Source organism: Lissotriton vulgaris, chromosome 5 (genome assembly GCF_964263255.1).
Source record: "Lissotriton vulgaris chromosome 5, aLisVul1.2, whole genome shotgun sequence".
NCBI lineage: Eukaryota > Metazoa > Chordata > Amphibia > Caudata > Salamandridae > Lissotriton > Lissotriton vulgaris.
The window spans coordinates 1635845762-1635862593 of NC_141693.1; the positions used below are offsets into that span (position 1 = coordinate 1635845762).

General features: G+C 45.0%; 1 protein-coding gene across 1 annotated transcript in view; it reads left to right on the forward strand.

Annotated features, from left to right (window-relative positions):
* Positions 1 to 16832, forward strand: part of SCN4A (sodium voltage-gated channel alpha subunit 4) — a 1232571-nt gene that overhangs the window by 709436 nt on the left and 506303 nt on the right. The window contains exon 9 of the mRNA XM_086923780.1: positions 4973 to 5114. Coding sequence (XP_086779906.1) covers positions 4973 to 5114 — 142 coding nt within the window. The remainder of the gene's footprint in view (positions 1 to 4972; positions 5115 to 16832) is intronic.

The following is a 16832-nucleotide window of genomic DNA, read 5'->3' on the forward strand; positions in this document are numbered from 1 at the left end:
AGGCTACCTTTTGAGTTAGTCATAGCTGCACCTGCTTTCCAAATACTGGAAAAAGTCTTGCAAGGTATTAAGGGGATACAAATTTATCAAGATGGAAATTTTGTGTTTGGTTAGGATATTAATGACCATGATGTTAGGCTGAGGCACGTGTTAAAAAGACTCTTAAGATTTTAACCACACGATTAAAGTGGAGAAATACACATTCAGGAAGGGGTCTATTGAATAATTAGGTCACACTATCACCGGAGAGGCATCTGTTCCTAAGTAGGATTTGGTTAACTCCATACGCATACTGAAGTCTCCTTTTAACAAAGAAGAATTAATGCCATTTTTGGGTACGGCCGAGCACTATAACAAATGTGTGGAAGGTTTTGCTCAGTTGAGTGTAAGAATGAGAAGTTCACTCAGAAAGGGTGCAGAGTTTGTTTGGGATGTGGCATGGGAGACTGAGTAAAAGGAGTTGAAATCTATCCTAACTGCAGACTTTAACTTAAAAGGTTTAGGAACTGTGCTATGAAAAGGTGAGTAAGGTTCAGAGACTACTATTGTATTTATCTCACTTAGTTTGAAAGGGGCAGAAATTAGGTACTCTGGGATTGAAAGCGAGGCCTTACGTGCCTACTGGGCTATAAGGAAGCTCTGTAAGTTTTTGTGGAGTCTTTGAAATAAAATTGGCTCATCAGATGTTATGTGAGATGTTTAAGAAGAAGTGTATCGGTACAGTGTCAAGCAGTATTGCCAAATGGTTTGTAGCACTTCAGAAGTATAATTTTGAAGTAAATATATTCCAATTGTTGAGAGCATTGTGACTGATACATTATCTAGAATGGGTATGACTAATTTGAGTGATTTTCTTGGGGGGGCAGGGGTGTTTATATAGCACAAACTAGACCCATAGGTATCAGAGCGCTTTGCATGAGCACCAGTTGCGTTATCAACTTACACATTCACTTTTTGTTAGGCACGGGGAGATTAAGTGTCTTGCCCAGAATCCCAGGGTGTTGAGCGTCCCTGCTGAGACCCGAACCTGGTTCCCCAGCATCAAGGTCGACCTCCCTAGCCTTTAAGCCATATCCTCTCCCTTGTCTGAGGATACAGATAATGTATCCTCAGACAAATATGGCGGACCAATATTTTGTCTGCAAAATTGGATGTGGCATAATTTCTGAAGAAAGGAGGCGTTTGGGTCTGGAATTAGGCATGGTGATAAAAGAGGTGGTGTTGTTGGTCAATGTTGGGTCATGAAAGAGAAAGTGTTTTAGGGTGTAAAACATGAATTGTCTGAGAAGCAAGGATTGCTGTACAGACTGGAACTAGGTTGATCCATCCTACTGATCTTCAGGAAGGACTTTGATCATAGGGGCTATCAGGGATGTCTAAGACTAAAGAATGAATTTGATTGCCATTACTGCTGCCCAGGGGTGGATCTTGAGGTGGAGAGGATGATATGAGAATGTGTGTAATGTGCAATGAGTGACAAAGTTATAAAACCCAACGTACAACCTATGGTGATAAGGAAATGCACAGCGTGTCAATGGGAAGAAGTTGTTATGTACACTTTAGATGCTTTAACAACAGCAAGCATAACCATATCCCGAAGGAGGAGACAATTTATTTTAATAATGCAATACCAAACACATTCTTTAAGCAATAAAAAATGAGTACAGATAAAGTAATTTACGAATATGCAACATAGATTTTGTCAAATTCAAAGAAATTATGCTTTTGTTTTTCATTGCTCAATGTGTTACCTTTTACGAACTCTTCCCCAGCCACCAGAATTTAGACTTTAAAGGTGATAGCCTTCCATAAATTCTATATTAATGTTACATGTAAAGTTATCTGTTGAAGTAGTTAAGTGTGAACCCCTATACATTGAACAACAAGTAAGGAACTTGGTAACAGGAACATGGCTACTTATGGCTAACTTTAAAAGGCTGCCTACTTTACAGGCCCCCAGGGGCTAAGACCCCTTTTTTCTCGACCCTGGGGAACCTGTTAGAAGAAGTAATATGCACTAAATCATTTACCATCCTTGGCGATTTCAATTTCCATCTGGAATGCATGCCCGACACAGATACGCTAGATCTTCTAGATCTGATGCAGGGGGTGGAACTTTATCAAAAAGTCAGGGGCCCGACTCATAAGGCGGGACACACTCTTGATGGCATTTTTTCCACTCACCCTAATTTGGCGGTCACGTCAGTTGACCCTGTTCCCTGGTCGGACCATGCCGCAATCTATTTCTACATTTCCCTAGGCTCCCCCCCCCCCCCCCCTAGGCCCAGTAAGGTTAGGAATCCACCCAGAACAATTAGAAACTGGAAAAGTATGGACAGTGAGGCCCTTAAGACCCTACTGATCTCCTCACCAACGCACTCCTCAGGTACGGTCGAGGAGGCGGCCATGAGCTATATTAACTGGCTAGACGCGGCATGTATGTATTTAGTACCCCCTAAAATCTACCATTCCACACACTCTAGTCCTTCAGCTCCATGGTTCTCAGAACAAATCAGAGACTATAAGGTGAAATGCAAAAAACTGGAGAAAAACTGGCGGAAACATTACAAGGAGGCAGATAAAAAGCTACTCAATGCAGAGTTGGGAGTTTACAAAGAGATGATTCGATCAGCTAAAAAGGCTTTCTTTACCACTCGCATTCAGAATGCGAGTAATTCCTCTAAGAAATTATTCCGCACAGTGACTTCTCTTGCAGCTCTCAAAGCAGCGGATATTCCCCCTAGTCAGGAATTATGTGAAGACTTGGCCAAATTCTTCCAGGGTAAGGTCGAGAAGATCTTTTACTCCCTTGATCACCTAGTTATGGTCAATCCTCCACTGACTAACCCAGACAGTTCAGAGACTGACAGCCATACAGGAAAATTACTCAACTTCTCCCCTATCACCGAGGAGGAGGTCAGGACGTGGATACAAAGGATTAAATCAGGCTCCCCTGGTGACCTCTGCCCAGCCACTATTTTAAAAACTGTCCCATCCATCATTGCAGCAAGACTCACTCCACTTTTCAATAACATGCTGGAAAGTGGTGAGTACCCCATGCGCTGGAAACATGCATCGATCCTACCTCTTCTGAAAAAACCTAACCTAGATGTGGGCGACTTGAATAACTATCGGCCCATCGCTAGGTTACCTTTACCAGCTAAAATCATAGAGGGTCTAATAAACACTCAGCTGAGCGCATTTCTAGGGAAAGCACAACGTCTGGATTTATCTCAGCACGGATTCCGGCCAGGACATAGCACAGAATCAGCTCTGATAAAATCTGCTGAAGATATAAGACAAGTGATGGATGCAGGTGGTAGAGCCGTCCTGATCATGCTGGACCTGTCCGCAGCCTTCGACACGGTCCACCATAGGCTGTTGGTGGACCGGTTGGGGGTTTGCGGAATCCAGGGAAAGGCTCTTAAGATCTTGCAGGCCTTCCTTGCCGGCAGGACTCAGGTGGTGGCTATGGGAGACTACGAATCGGCCCCTTTCGTACTCCCTTGTGGAGTCCCTCAAGGCTCGTCCTTGAGCCCGACCCTTTTTAATGTGTACGTCTCCACCCTGGCGCCAGTCATAAGATCTTTCGGCTTTAACGTAACATCGTATGCAGATGGCACACAGATTGTAGTGTCTCTGCTACCGGGTGGAGTGGATGACACTGCGGACAGGTTCAGGGACTGTATGTGTGAGGTGAGTAATTGGATGGCAGAAAACTGTCTTAAATTGAACTCAGCGAAGACTGAAGTCCTGCTATTTGGGGCCAAAGATAACTTTTGGTCCCCAAGATGGTGGCCCGAAGAAATGGGGATACCTCCTCTCCAGTTACTAAGGTTAAAAACCTGGGGGTTCTGATGGATGACACTCTTTCTTTCAGGCCTCAAGTCAACGCCCTGTCTTCATCCATCCACTATATCCTAAAAACTATACGAAAAGTGCTGCCTTTTATCCCTGACGTACACAAAAAGACCGTAGTAACAGGAATAGCAATATCCCGCCTAGATTACTGTAACAGCCTGCTTTTAAATGCCCAGCAGGGGCTGTTAAATAAACTACAAATCTTACAAAACGCAGTGGCCCGTTGATTACGGGAACCTCCAAATTCTCTTCGGTAGCACAAGATCTGGTAAAGCTCCATTGGCTACCAGTGCGAAAAATAATAGCCTTTAAGACGCTTTGTGTAGTTTTTAAAGCATTGAAGGGTTTGGGCCCTCACTGCATGACTGCGTTTTTTCAGTGGTACAAACCGACCAGGTCGCTCAGGTCTTCGGACCAAGGACTGATCTTAGTCCCTAAAGTCAGGAAGGCTTGTTGGGGGGGAAGGAGTTTCTCCCTGGGAGCGGCAAGGGCTTGGAATGCTCTCCCACTGGCCCTTAGGCTTATTTCTGACCAGCTGCCCTTTAGAAGTGCTCTGAAAACTTGGCTATTCACACACTAATTTCACTCCGTCACGCACTCTAGTAGTCATTCAGCGCCAGGCCACCGTTCCAGTAACAGTGCGCTTAACAAATGTGCAAAATAAATAAAATAAATAAAAATTGCATAATGTGTGGAATGACTAAGACAATTCTTTACATAAGAGGTTTAGACAGTGAGGGTGCTGTGACCTTATGTGGTCAGCAGTACCAGGTTTGTGGTTCCAGGCCTATACTCTTAGCATGGGTGGTGTCCATCCCAGCTTGAACAGTGTCAGTACTGTATAAGTACTTCTAGTACTAGCAAGGTGGTTGCATATAAGGAAGGGTCATCACACACATCTCACTTGATTCCTGACTCATAAAGTCCTGGTTTTAAATTTCTGTTTTTATTCCCCAAGCCAGAGTTTCTATCTTTTCATGTAGATCGTTGTATCCTTTCTGTTGATGGGTAAAAAATAGAGAACTTATAGAAGAAATAAAACAATTAGTTTACAATATACTTTGGCTCTAGTTTTGGGTCTAGTAAACTCATTAATTTTTTCTCATGACAGGAGATGCCCTGAAGGTTATGTGTGTATGAAAGCAGGAAGGAACCCTAACTACGGCTACACTCACTATGATTCCTTCAACTGGGCGTTTCTTGCACTCTTCCGTCTTATGACACAGGACTATTGGGAGAACCTGTTCCAGCTGGTAAGATATGTCTCATTTCATTTACTGTTGAATTTCATTGGCTAATTGGTCTGTTACCCACTTACGCAATGCATTGTATTCTGCTAAAATTACGTTACAGCTCCAACAGCATCAACAAAGTTGAGTCATTGAATAACTCAGATGCTGTAGAATTTTCATGGAATTGGTACTCGAGATTTTTATGCCACAGGATAGCTAGGCTTTTTCCTGTTAGCCCTGGAGAAGATGGTGCACTATTGAAGTAATTTATAACATGACATAATGAGTCTAATGCACAGAAAGCTTTGCATTTGTAAAGTCTGTGCAACTGACTTTGCAAATGCAAACTCTCTTTTCGCAAAGCCGGAAAGACTGAAAAGCCAATACAATCATTGTGAAATGCAATAGGTTTTGCCTATGTGATTATTATTTTTTTGTAAGTTTTCGCTTGGTGAGCAGTTGTGCAATATAAATGAAAAACACCATAAAAGTGTTGTGTCTTATTTTCAGCATCTACGAAATCTATTGGTTTTGTCAATGGTCTACAGCAACTCTAACCCATATTGGAAATATGAGGCTGCAGTACTTTGGTAATAGTAAAGGGTATTGATAAGGGCAACATATAACCCACTTCTAGACAAGGGTGCGCCTTCTTTACATGTGGATTTTGTTCAGACTCGACAATACTCAACTACACAAAACAAACAAATAAATAAGACACAAGAAAAAATATGAAAGATTTTTCTGTAGACATTTTGGGCCTTATTTATGAAGGTCTTGCGCCACTTTTGCGTCACTTTTAAAATGGGAAAAAGTGACGCACCGGTGGCGCAAGGCCTTCATAAATGAGGCCCTTTATAGTCATCCAACTTCTTTTTAGAATGCGTAAGGTCCTTAAAGTTTAATTCAGTGAAAAGCCTCTGCACCCTAACTCCCTTCTAATGAAGGTTACAAACCGTACAGCCACATGCTGGAAAGAAGAGTAGCTTGAAAATATGAAAGCCTGAACGCCACCGTCTCGATTTCACAACCTGATTTAATTACAATTCTGATGCCCTTTCTGATATAGCGGATGAACGACATCTGGCTGTCCCACAAAAAGTTACAATTAAAAGAACTGCAATTTTCAATAAGGAACTTGCCACTCAATGATTAGGGCACTCTGTGTAATTAATGTATGCTTCTTCATCATCATCTTGCAGTGTTTCTTTCGTGACAGGTTCGGAAGGAGTGAGCTTGAAGAGGTTGATGGTGGTGAGGTGTCAGTCACAGGTCAAGTCAAGTCAATAAACTTTATTCGGTTGTACGAATTGACAACCATAAAAGCATTTACACTACAATTAAAAAGAACACATTTATACAAGAAGAATAAAATACAGTTGTAATATAAGCAAGGAGAAGACAAATATACAACAAGCATTCAAAGTATTTTGTGAGGTCCATTATAAAAAAGAGGTAATAGCAATTCATATATTATTTTTATCCTTACATACTATTTCTAAATTTTACTGCCAATTTTAAAAAACTACATATATACAAGGTGTAATCACAACTTAATAGCTGTAGAAAGTGCAGTGCAGGACGATATTGTTTAAAATTTAGTTTTTTCAGACAGGGTTTTAAATATAGGTTCCTCGGTACAGCATAAAAGGGACAAAAAAAGAGAAAGTGTGCCAGGTCTTGCGGAGACATATCGTCGCAGCCGCAAGCCGGCAACACTAGTCCATGATGAGCTCCCCTTGGTACAGCCAAGAAAAAAAAAAGAAACAAGTTAAGCCTGATCCTGATCAGTAAAAAACGGTCATAACTGGACAGTTGCCAGGATAAATAGGGTTCCATGAGCAAGGTGCTTTTTACTAGTACATGATTACGAACACTTTCTTTTTTTAGCTCACATGATTCCCTATCTTGAATTCTAAAATCGATAAAAGCTTTCTTGACCGTTATAACATCCTGTTTAGTGATCGATTCAGGGAATAAAAAGAGTTCAGGGCGACCTAAATCAGCAAAGCACTTATAAAGATACTTTAACCAAGGAACCTTCATCCTGTTATCCCATGTTAGTGATTCTCTTAAAATAAGCTGGGTGAGTGGAATGTTATCATTTAACCAACAGTTCATCCAGCATAACATGGGATTAACAGCAATCTTGTCACTTACGAAGGAAACCCCCAGTTCCTCGTGCACAGAGAAGTTGGCCGTACCCCTAGGAACCCTTAAAACTTGTTTCAGAAAATTATTTTCAACAGTCTGTAGGGGATCCGGAGGAACATAGCCCCAAATTTCACTGCCGTAGCACGCTGTGGAAACACTTTTTGCTTGGTAAAGTTGGAGTAAGGCGGCAACTGGACTATTACCCACTTTCCTAGAAAAGTCCATTATTGCCGCGTTTACCCTAGTGACCTCTCCCTTCTTTTTTTCAATCACGGGTCCCCAATTTAATTGACTGTCAAAGAGGACCCCGAGATAGGAAAATGTATGTGTAGTAGGAATACGTACTCCATTTACATTTAGGCAGTTTACTTTTTTATATCCCTGTCCGACCTTCATTATATAAGATTTGGAGTTATTAATACTTAACTCTCTTGAGGTCATAAAAGAATGGAAGGAGTCTAGTAAGATTTGGAGTCCGTTTGCTGTTCTTGATAGGAGAACTGCGTCGTCCGCATATAAAAGGACTGGCAGCCCCCTACGGCCAATATACGGATAATCCGTATTGGTGCTTAAAAGGTGCTCTTCCAGATCATTAATATATAAATTAAAAAGGAATGGGGCCAGGATGCAGCCTTGTCGGACACCACGATGCACCCCAAAGTCTTTGGTCACATTTAGGTCTTGGGTGAATCTGACATTTGCATTGGTGTCCGAGTGCATATCATCTAACAAATCGACTAGGTTTGGATCCACACCCATTCTTAGCATGGCATCCCAGAGCTTCCCCCGACTCACACAATCGAAAGCCGAGGAAAGATCCATGAACGCCATATGGATCGTTCCTCTTCGAGCCTTAGTATACTTCCCAATAATGAGGTATAAGTTTAAACATTGTGAAATCGTAGAATGTCCGGGCCTGAATCCATACTGGATTGAAGATATTATATTATTTTCTTCTGACCATCTGACCAATCTATTCAATATTACTCCTCCCACAACTTTTACCACGGAGTTAATTAAAGATATTGGTCGATAGCAGGCAGGACTACTACGGTCACCTTTCTTAAAAATAGGCACGATGGTGGATGCCCCCCATGATTTTGGGCATCCGCATACCACAGCAGCATTGAGTACAGCTGTAAGGACCGGTGCCCAGAGTGTTATACAAGATTTAAAAAGATCAGGGGGGAGACCGTCAGGTCCTGGGGCCTTGTTGTTAGATAGGCCTTCTATGCCCTTTATTACCGCATCAATTGTGAATAACAAGGATTTTTCTCTGATTTCTTTTGGACTGCATTGTACCTGGGAACCGTTACCTTTAAAAATGGAACTGAAGTGGTTAATCCAAACTTCTTCTGAGATATTGGTGCCCGTACTTGAGATACTGGGGTGATCAAATAAGGGCTTATTAATGATCTCCCAGAACTTTGAGCTATTTTTTAATATCTCTGGATCTAGCAAGGACTCCCAAACACTTTTCTTGACAGCACGTTTGCGAATGGCAAGAGACTTCTTGTACTCAGCCCGCAACACCCTGATGGTTGAAGGATCTCTTGGTTTTGTTTTTAAAGCTTTCTTAAGCTTGCGACTGGCCTTCGAACAGATGCTGTCAAACCATTTCGGGTTATTGGATGAGTTAGCTATCCTCTTAGCAGGTAACATTAAAAATGACTCCACCTTTTTAGCAATCTCATTAAAAGACGTCAAAATTTGTAATGGTGCTGAAGCAGTAGATGTGCATATTATCAGATCATGTTGGCATACATTGTTAATAGAGGAATAAAATTGTTTACAGTCCACCATTGACCACTTTAAGCGTCGCTTACCATTAATACATTTAGTAGTACCACAATCCTCTCGAGGGTTATGTTTTTCGAGTATATTCACCCCCATAATAATGCATATGGGATTATGGTCGCTGTAAATGCTTGAGATAATGGAAAAATCCCCGACATTATTAACAAACTCTGCCGATAATAGAATATGGTCTATATATGACCCTGTTGCGTGACCTTTAAAAGTAGGGGTTGGAAAAACAGTTTGTTCCTCAACTATTGACATAGCAGTGAAAAGGTTGTATTCATTCATTAGGTCGTTTAAATAAGAACCCCTCCGCGAGTGATCAAAGTGAATTCCTTCCAGATTGTTACATCCCAATTGACCAACAGGACTCAGGCTAGGGTTCCCACATAAATGTGTGTTGAAATCACCCGCTATTATCTTAAGGCGGGGAAGGGAATCATCTTTGGCCCTTAGGAATTCACGTAATGACTCAATATTGCAATCACCGGACTGACTCACTGCATTATAGAAATTGATCAGAACAAAACTTGTACTACCCCTCTTAAATTCGACAACCTGAATATTGTTATTGCCAGAGTGGTGTTCAAATTTAAGGCATATAAGTGACAGATTAACAAAGATTGCCAAACCCCCTTTAGTTCTACCACTAGGTGAAGGAACTGCCGAGATTATAAAACTCTCATAACCATCAATATGTATATTTTTCCCCACTACCCAGGTTTCTTGGAGGCATATAACGGGGTAATCTTTAACAAAAGATAACCAATCTATATTAATCAATTTATCCTGCAGTCCAGCTATGTTCCAGGATAATAGCCCCTCCTTATATTTAATTGGTTCGTGTTGTGTTGTAACCACATTTTCTCGTGCAGTTTGAATGATAGATGTTAAGCCTGTACAGCAGCGTACCCGATCTATCCCAGGATTAGCCGAAGTACAAACTAGAGGAGAGGCTGGGTTTATATCAATGGGTAAACCTGGTATATCAGTTTGATTCGTACCACCCGAACCCCCATCCTTGCTGCCTTGCGGTTCTAACACTTGAAGAGTATCTCCTATGTCTGTATCTTCTAACAATCGGTCGTTGGGGAGGAGATTAGAAGGTGTGTCAGGTACTCATTCCACCCCATCCAATCCCCCCTCATCTGAGAAGATGCCGTACCTATTGGAGATGGGGATGTTAAAGTGATTATTAAAATGAGTAGGGTAATATTGATCTGGAGGGGGTGGCCGTATTGGACGTTCCCTTCTATCCTGACTATAGCCCCAGTTATTAGTTGGTACCTCGAAACCCCAGCCATGAGGTGTTGCTGGCCAAGTAGGCCTGGTAAAATTATGAGTAGACTTAGGATAGATCATGCTCCGCTGTTTTTTGCCGAAAAATTCTAGGGTGAGGGGAATGATGGTACCTCTTCTGCGCTGCGGCGGCAAAATATTTGGCAGGATGTTTGGTAAAACTGCAGAATTGGCAAAATTTATAATAATGCAATCACCCTTGAATTTTTTGGGGTTTTGACCTATCCATGGGACCCTTCTGGCTGATTTAATGTCACCAGCTAGCTGTTGTTTCCCCCACGGGGCCAACTGCATATTGCCTGATAACCAGTGCAGGGCCTTACTTGTTAATGCCGGGGGGGGGTTCTAATTGGTCCGGGGCTAGTGGGGGGACATTAGCCAATACCAACACTAATGGGGCCGCATCTTCCAGAAACTGAACAGTGACTTCTTCTGTGCTAGGTGCAGGTATTACAGTCGGAATTGGGGGTAAAGTATCCCCTGGCAATAAGTGATGTGTCACTGTAATTGAGGGCTGTTCCTGCAAATTTGCATGTATAATGTTTGAACTAGTGCCTCCCTCAGATGAAGGAAAAAAAGCCTCTTTTACGGGTAGAACTAGGCTGGTAACTGTGTCTGATATATTAGACACAGCTTCTGCTAACTTTTTTTGATCTGCACCTAATTTCTTTATATCTGCAGTTAGCTTGTCCAGTTTGGTCACTACTGGTTTAATTAGGATTTTAAGTTTAGTGTCAATTAAATCAGCTAACTTTGATAATAACTCCTCATCCACGTTATACTTCTCGGGTTCTTCTACTTTCCCCCTGCTTTTATCCCTACTTCTCACAGGTGACGCAGCCCTCTTCTTCCCTAAATGAACACCACCACGATGTAATTGGGTTTTTCTACATTTTCTGATGGCACGTGGCACATGATCTTGAACTGGGGGATCAACTTCATTATTTGGCTGCTCACTCTCCTGCACAATTTGATCTTGATCTTGATCAGTATCAACTACCTGACATTCCGAGTCATTAGCCCGAGCTATGTCTTGTCCCTGTGTTGTATGAGTACTCAGGTTTGAAATTCCATTTTCTAAAGTATCTGAGTCTAAAACTACACTTCCCTCGACCTGGGAAGGTATATCAATCCAGGGTGAGTCAGGTGAGGGACTTAGGGGAGATAAGTTAGGGGACTGACTAAGGCCTAAGGATTCGCGTCTCTCATTATTAATCTTAGAGACTACTTGTATCATATAGTTTTCTATAGAATTACCCCCCGCTGCTAAATTCTTTTTGGGCATTTTTCTTAAACCAGTAATGATAACCAAATAACAACAATGTTATACTGAATGACGGTATATCCAAGATCTAAAACAAGTATGAATAGTCTTACTGCAAACCAAACAAAGCGAAGACAGTAAGGGCAGAGTGGCGTGTCCAGTCCAGTCTCAGCCTGTCTCGGACTGTCTAAGACTGTCCGCCCTTAGTCCGGGCTTCGTCCCGGGTGATGTCCCGCACACGCGTCCCGCTAACGCGCGGGTCTTTGGTTTATAAATCGACTGTGAATAGAGGGGGCGGAGTCACGGGAAGAGGCGGCAGGTGTGCTGGCTGGAACGCGCACAGCCTGCTGGCCCTCGCAGTCCCGACCTCTTAGATGGCGACTCCCCTCGTTGATCCGAACGCCCAGCGGGGCTCCTGGCACACAGATGCTTTGCCCTACGGGGCTCCTGGCAGCAGCACAGAGACAAACAGCAAGGTCTCCTTCACGAGCGGCACCTGCGGAGCAGGGGCCGCGAGGAGTTTTGAACAGTCCAGCAGGGGGCGGAGACACGGGAAGAGGCGGCAGGTGTGCTGGCTGGAACGCGCACAGCCTGCTGGCCCTCGCAGTCCCGACCTCTTAGATGGCGACTCCCCTCGTTGATCCGAACGCCCAGCGGGGCTCCTGGCACACAGATGCTTTGCCCTACGGGGCTCCTGGCAGCAGCACAGAGACAAACAGCAAGGTCTCCTTCACGAGCGGCTCCCGCGGAGCGGGGGCCGCGAGGAGTTTTGAACAGTCCAGCAGGGGGCGGAGACACGGGAAGAGGCGGCAGGTGTGCTGGCTGGAACGCGCACAGCCTGCTGGCCCTCGCAGTCCCGACCTCTTAGCTGGCGACTCCCCTCGTTGATCCGAACGCCCAGCGGGGCTCCTGGCACACAGATGCTTTGCCCTACGGGGCTCCTGGCAGCAGCACAGAGACAAACATCAAGGTCTCCTTCACGAGCGGCTCCCGCGGAGCGGGGGCCGCGAGGAGTTTTGAACAGTCCAGCAGGGGGCGGAGACACGGGAAGAGGCGGCAGGTGTGCTGGCTGGAACGCGCACAGCCTGCTGGCCCTCGCAGTCCCGACCTCTTAGATGGCGACTCCCCTCGTTGATCCGAACGCCCAGCGGGGCTCCTGGCACACAGATGCTTTGCCCTACGGGGCTCCTGGCAGCAGCACAGAGACAAACAGCAAGATCTCCTTCACGAGCGGCGCCCGCGGAGCGGGGGCCGCGAGGAGTTTTGAACAGTCCAGCAGGGGGCGGAGACACGGGAAGAGGCGGCAGGTGTGCTGGCTGGAACGCGCACAGCCTGCTGGCCCTCGCAGTCCCGACCTCTTAGATGGCGACTCCCCTCGTTGATCCGAACGCCCAGCGGGGCTCCTGGCACACAGATGCTTTGCCCTACGGGGCTCCTGGCAGCAGCACAGAGACAAACAGCAAGGTCTCCTTCACGAGCGGCACAGTCACAGAATCCCATGTATGACTAAACCCCCTTCTAGCAAAAAATGTAAACTGTGACCAAGATGGAAAAGGTGCAGTTTAAATCGTGTGTTTTTAGCTACTGCTGGCTGCGATTGCACTGTTTGCTTCCATAGAACAGTAGCTGTGCTCAGTGTCAGGGTCACGCAGTAACTTTATTTCTGTCTGATGACAAGGGTGCATCTTTGTTTACATGGGCACTGTGTTCAGGCACGGATGCAGCCACTACTGTTTCCTTTACAGTGAACCTTTGACATGCTGCAACCAGCAATAGCCCGGGCTTTTAAAAGTAAATTTTAGAAAACCTACAAGGACAAGGGGGAATATTAGCAAGGCGGGCGATATGAAATTATCGCCGCTTTTGCGGCCATTTTCGGCCGAGAAGCGGCGATAATTTCATTGCCCTATTAGCAAGCTGTCACTAACAGCAGTTAGTGACAGTTTGTAGGCGATAGCGAGCGGTTTGGGGCCCGCTTTGCATGTCAGTGATATTTATTGCTAAGGACATGCAAAGTGGGCGTACCCAACCTGTTAGCGACTGAAAGCAGTCGCTAACATCGCTATCGCCTATTATCAACGCAGATGTAGCAATGAAAAAATTTGCGATAAGTCCGAATATCTCTGAAAACTAACGCCTGCTCAGACCACTTCTTAACCTGTATATCCAATGGGAGTTAGATATACAGGTTAAGACCCTATTGGCGTCAATGCCTGAATATCGCTGCATTTCCAGCAATATTCACGCATTAAGCCGCTATCGCCGGATATTTTATCGCATTTGAGATACACATTGCTAATAGCACGTTATCTCTGCGATAAAATCCGGCGATGCACGGCAATAGAAAAATTGTCGCTAAGCTTATTTAGCGAGAAATATTGCTAGTTGTTGATAATATGCTCCACGAAAAATAAGCCACACTGCCATCTCACCTAATATTTATTTAATGACTGGGGCTTTGCAGTAGTCACCACCAGCAGCCCTAGATCACAGTTCCATATTTGAGGGGGGCCACGTTGAGGGGGGTTTTCGAGGGAATGTAGCACGTTATGTGTTCTTTTACCACGTTGTCTCAAAGAGACATTTAGTAAGTGGCTTTTAAAAGTGCCACCAGAGGCTTTTGCTGGCCTACAGCTTGCGTTCACGAGCTTGTGCACGTGAACGCAAGCTGTAGGCCAGAAAAGCCTCTGGTGGCACTTTTAAAAGCCACTTACTAAATGTCTCAAAAATACACTTAGTAAGTGGCTTTCAAAAGTACCACCAGAAGCTTTTGCTGTCCTACAGCTTGCGTTCACGAGCTCGTGCACGTGCACAGTTGCCATCTGTGTTTTTATTGCTGTAATCAGGCTCCTCCGATTGCACTACCCTCCTCCCTTTTCCCCTCCCTCCTGATCAGCTTCATTTGTGTCTTCTAGCTGTGAATAATGCTCCTCTGCTCGTACTCTCCCCTCCCTTCTCCTCCTCCCTCTTCGTCAGTGAATTCTCCTGCTTCCACCAGGCACACACACCATCAGATGTCAGAGCATGCTTTCACCAGGCACACACAACACCAGCCGTCAGTGCACGCTTTCACCAGGCACTCACACCACCAGCCGTCACACACTACCAGCCATCGGGCCATGCTTTCACAGGCCCAGGCACCACCAGCCATCAGTGCACGCTTTCACCAGGCACACACACCACCAGATGTCAGTGCACGCTTCCACCAGGCACACACCACCAGCCCTCAGTGCTCACGCTTCCACCAGGCACACACACCACCAGCCATCAGTGCACGCTTCCACCAGGCACACACACCACCAGCTGTCAGTGCAGGCTTTCATTGGGCACACACACCACCAGCCGTCAGTGCACGCTTCCACCAGGCACACACACCAACAGCCGTCAGTGCAGGCTTCCACCAGGCACACACACCACCAGCCGTCAGTGCACGCTTCCACCAGGCACACACACCACCAGCCGTCAGTGCATGCTTCCACTGCGCTGTCTCAGGCGAGACCTAAAAAAACTGAGGTATAAATAAAGAAAATAAAACTAACCTACTTCGCCAGGCTCCGCCTTGCTCCCGATCTGCACTTCCCGTCCAGGAACTGCTGCACACGGCGCATTTTGATGTTCGAAATCCAGGCTGATAGCAACTCTCTCAACATTTTCACATACGGCATATTTTTTGTGTTCACCAGTCTTATCTTCTGGCCTGACAGTTAAGTCTGTCCTATCGTAAGAGGGCACGCCCATGGAGAGGAAAAAGTACACTCTTTTAGGGGATGACCTGTGGCAGCAACAAGTTTAACAGGTCTCAGTTAATAAGAAAAAAAACTGCTGGAAATGCTTCACATACACATCGATTTCCAATACCTTGTTTTTCATTTATTCATTCAGCTATTCTCACCAACATAATTTCCTAAATATGTGTCTGGGGCCTTACCTATTTTATCTAATTCTAACCTCATTTCCAATGGAGTACCACAGTCATGTGCCGTGAAGAAGCCCTTGCATGGCATGTGTTGGAACAGAAACGTCCCCCTGCATGGTGATGCATCTGCACCCGTCCCAGAGTTCCTGATGCAACACTGAGAGGCACAGAAACTTACAGAGTCACGCCACACAGATACCGACTGAAAGCTTCACCGGTACTAGCACAGAGCGACACTGAGCAGCACCTACCCAAACTCTTAATTGGAACCAGCACACAGTGATACAGAGCCCCGAAGAGCCATGCGGCACAGCTCCTGATTGATAATTTCACGAAAGCCAGCACTGAACAAAGCAGAGCAGTCAGTCAGTGCTTAATTTGTAACAAATGAGAAGTGCAGGTGCTGAAAATGTTGCCAAGGAGGCCACAAATCACTTCTTCCTCCGGTGATCCCACTTTCAACACTCTCACTGCGTCAGTCACTATCTTCTAACCTTGATCTATTGTCTGTCCCCTAAGTCTTTGCTCTAAGAGTCTATCCTATCACCTCTCTAATTGTTTTCTATCATCTTTGTCACACCTGGTGTGTTACCTTATTCCCTGTATTTCTGATTTGCCCTCTATTCATTCTAGCCCTGCCCTTTTCCCTCTTTACTTTTAACCGTGCTCTGCTCTCTCTCCCGTCGATCTTGGCTCTTTACTATCACTCTTCTATCAGTGATTAGCTGTGTCTCTGTTTTATCATTTGTCTGCTTGTTTTTCCCTCTGTCCTGTCCTCTTCATCGTTTCATTCTATCTTCTCCCTTTTTAATGCTCTCACATCATGGCTGCTTTCTCTTAGTATCTGGTTTGCTATCCTTTTCTTATACTTCGCTCCGCCTTATCTCTCTCTTCTCCTGTTGTTTCTTTCTCCTCTTTACTCCTGCTCTCTCTCTCATCTATAACACTGCTGCTGCCTGTGACCCCTGTCGTCAGCCTGTACATGTCCCTGCTATTTTGAACCCTGCGTTTTCCTGTTGTCATTCCTAAAGAAGTGGAAGATGGCATACTTTACTTCCCTACCTACAACGAGTTCAAAAACAAAATGTACACCAAATGAAAATGCTTTTTTTGCATATACTAGCAGCCCACCGCAGCGTTGCCTGGGGCAGAAAGGGGCTGGGGGCAGTACACCCGCTCCCGACCCTCGCCTGCACCGACTCCCTCCCGCCCCCCTCCCGCCCGACTCACTCGAGCTCCGACATTTGCATCACACAGTCTCACTTTCCGTTTCCTTACCTGTGCCGCCGCTCCTCACTGCACAGCC